The 1,215-nt window shown below is 58.5% G+C and overlaps 1 protein-coding gene across 1 annotated transcript in view; it reads left to right on the top strand.

The window, feature by feature from the left end:
• The window catches only part of LOC110391924 (Niemann-Pick C1-like protein 1), a gene marked incomplete at both ends in the record, with an annotated part of 15,183 nt that extends 13,972 nt beyond the window's left edge, over positions 1-1,211 (top strand). Inside the window, one exon of the mRNA XM_021383883.1 lies at positions 886-1,211. Within this exon, the coding sequence (XP_021239558.1) occupies positions 886-1,211 (326 nt within the window). The remainder of the gene's footprint in view (positions 1-885) is intronic.
• Between the last annotated feature and the right edge of the window lie 4 nt (positions 1,212-1,215).

Here is a 1,215-nt window from a genome sequence, read left to right as displayed (position 1 = left end):
CATGCCCAGTTTAGGGTCACGGTGCCCAGTTTGGGGTCAGGGTGCTCAGTTGGGGTGCCCAGTTTGGGGTCACCATGGCTGAGTGTCCCATGCCCAGTTTGGGGTCCAGGTGCCCAATTTGGGGTCACTGTGGGTGTCCCATGCCCAGTTTGGGGTCAGGATGCCCAGCCTGGCTGCCCAGTTGGGATGCCCAGTTGCTTGGCCCCAGTGCCGTACTGGTGTCACTCAGTGCCTGGTGTGGGACTGGGCTGTGTGGGCACCCTTGGGGTGAGCACGGGTGCCCTATGGGGTGCCCGTGTGTTCCCTATGGGGTGCTCTATAGGGTGCCCTATGGGCTGCCCTGCAGGTTACCTGTGGAGTTCTCTATGGGGTGCCTTGTAGGGTGCCCTATGGGGTACCCTGTGTGTTCCCTATAGGATGCCCTATGGGGTACCCTGTATGTTCCCTATGGGGTGCCCTATGTGTTCCCTGTGTACTGCCCTATGGGATGCCCTGTGTGTCCCCTATGGGGTTCCCTATGGGGTGCCCTATAGAGTGTCCTATAGAATGCCCTATGAAGTACCCCGTATTTTCCCTATGGGGTTCCCTGTGGGTTCTCTATGGGGTTCCCGTGTGCTCTCTATGGGGTTCCCAATATGTTCCTTATGGAGTGCCCTATATTGTGTCCTATAGAATCCCCTATAGGGTACCTTGTATTTTCCCTATGGGGTTCCCTATGGGCTTTCCTATGAGCTTCCCTATGGGGTTCTCTATGGGGTTCCCTGTGGGTTCTCTATGAGGTTCCCTATGGGGTTCCCTATGGGGTCCCCAATATGTTCCTTATGGAGTGCCCTATATTGTGTCATATAGAACGCCCTATAGGGTACCTTGTATTTTCCCTATGAGGTTACCTACGGGGTTCCCTATGGGATGCCCTGTGGGGTTCCCAGTGTGGTCCCTATGGGGCTCCCCGTGGGGTTCGCAGTGGGGTGGCAGCGCGGTGTCCCCGCAGGGTGACGTACGTGTACTACGAGCAGTACCTGACGGTGGTGGCCGAGGGGCTGCTGACCGTGGCCATGTGCCTGGCGCCCACCTTCCTCGTGTCCTTTGTGCTGCTGGGCATGGACCTGCGCTCCAGCGCCGCCACCGTCATCACCATCGCCATGATCCTGCTGGACACCGTGGGGCTCATGACGCTGTGGGGCATCCCCTACAACGCCGTGGCCCTCATCAACC

Source organism: Numida meleagris, unplaced genomic scaffold (assembly GCF_002078875.1).
Source record: "Numida meleagris isolate 19003 breed g44 Domestic line unplaced genomic scaffold, NumMel1.0 unplaced_Scaffold640, whole genome shotgun sequence".
In the NCBI taxonomy this organism is placed as follows: Eukaryota; Metazoa; Chordata; class Aves; order Galliformes; family Numididae; genus Numida; species Numida meleagris.
The sequence above is the reverse complement of the archived record's forward strand: the minus strand, read 5'-3'. Positions and strand labels throughout refer to the sequence as shown.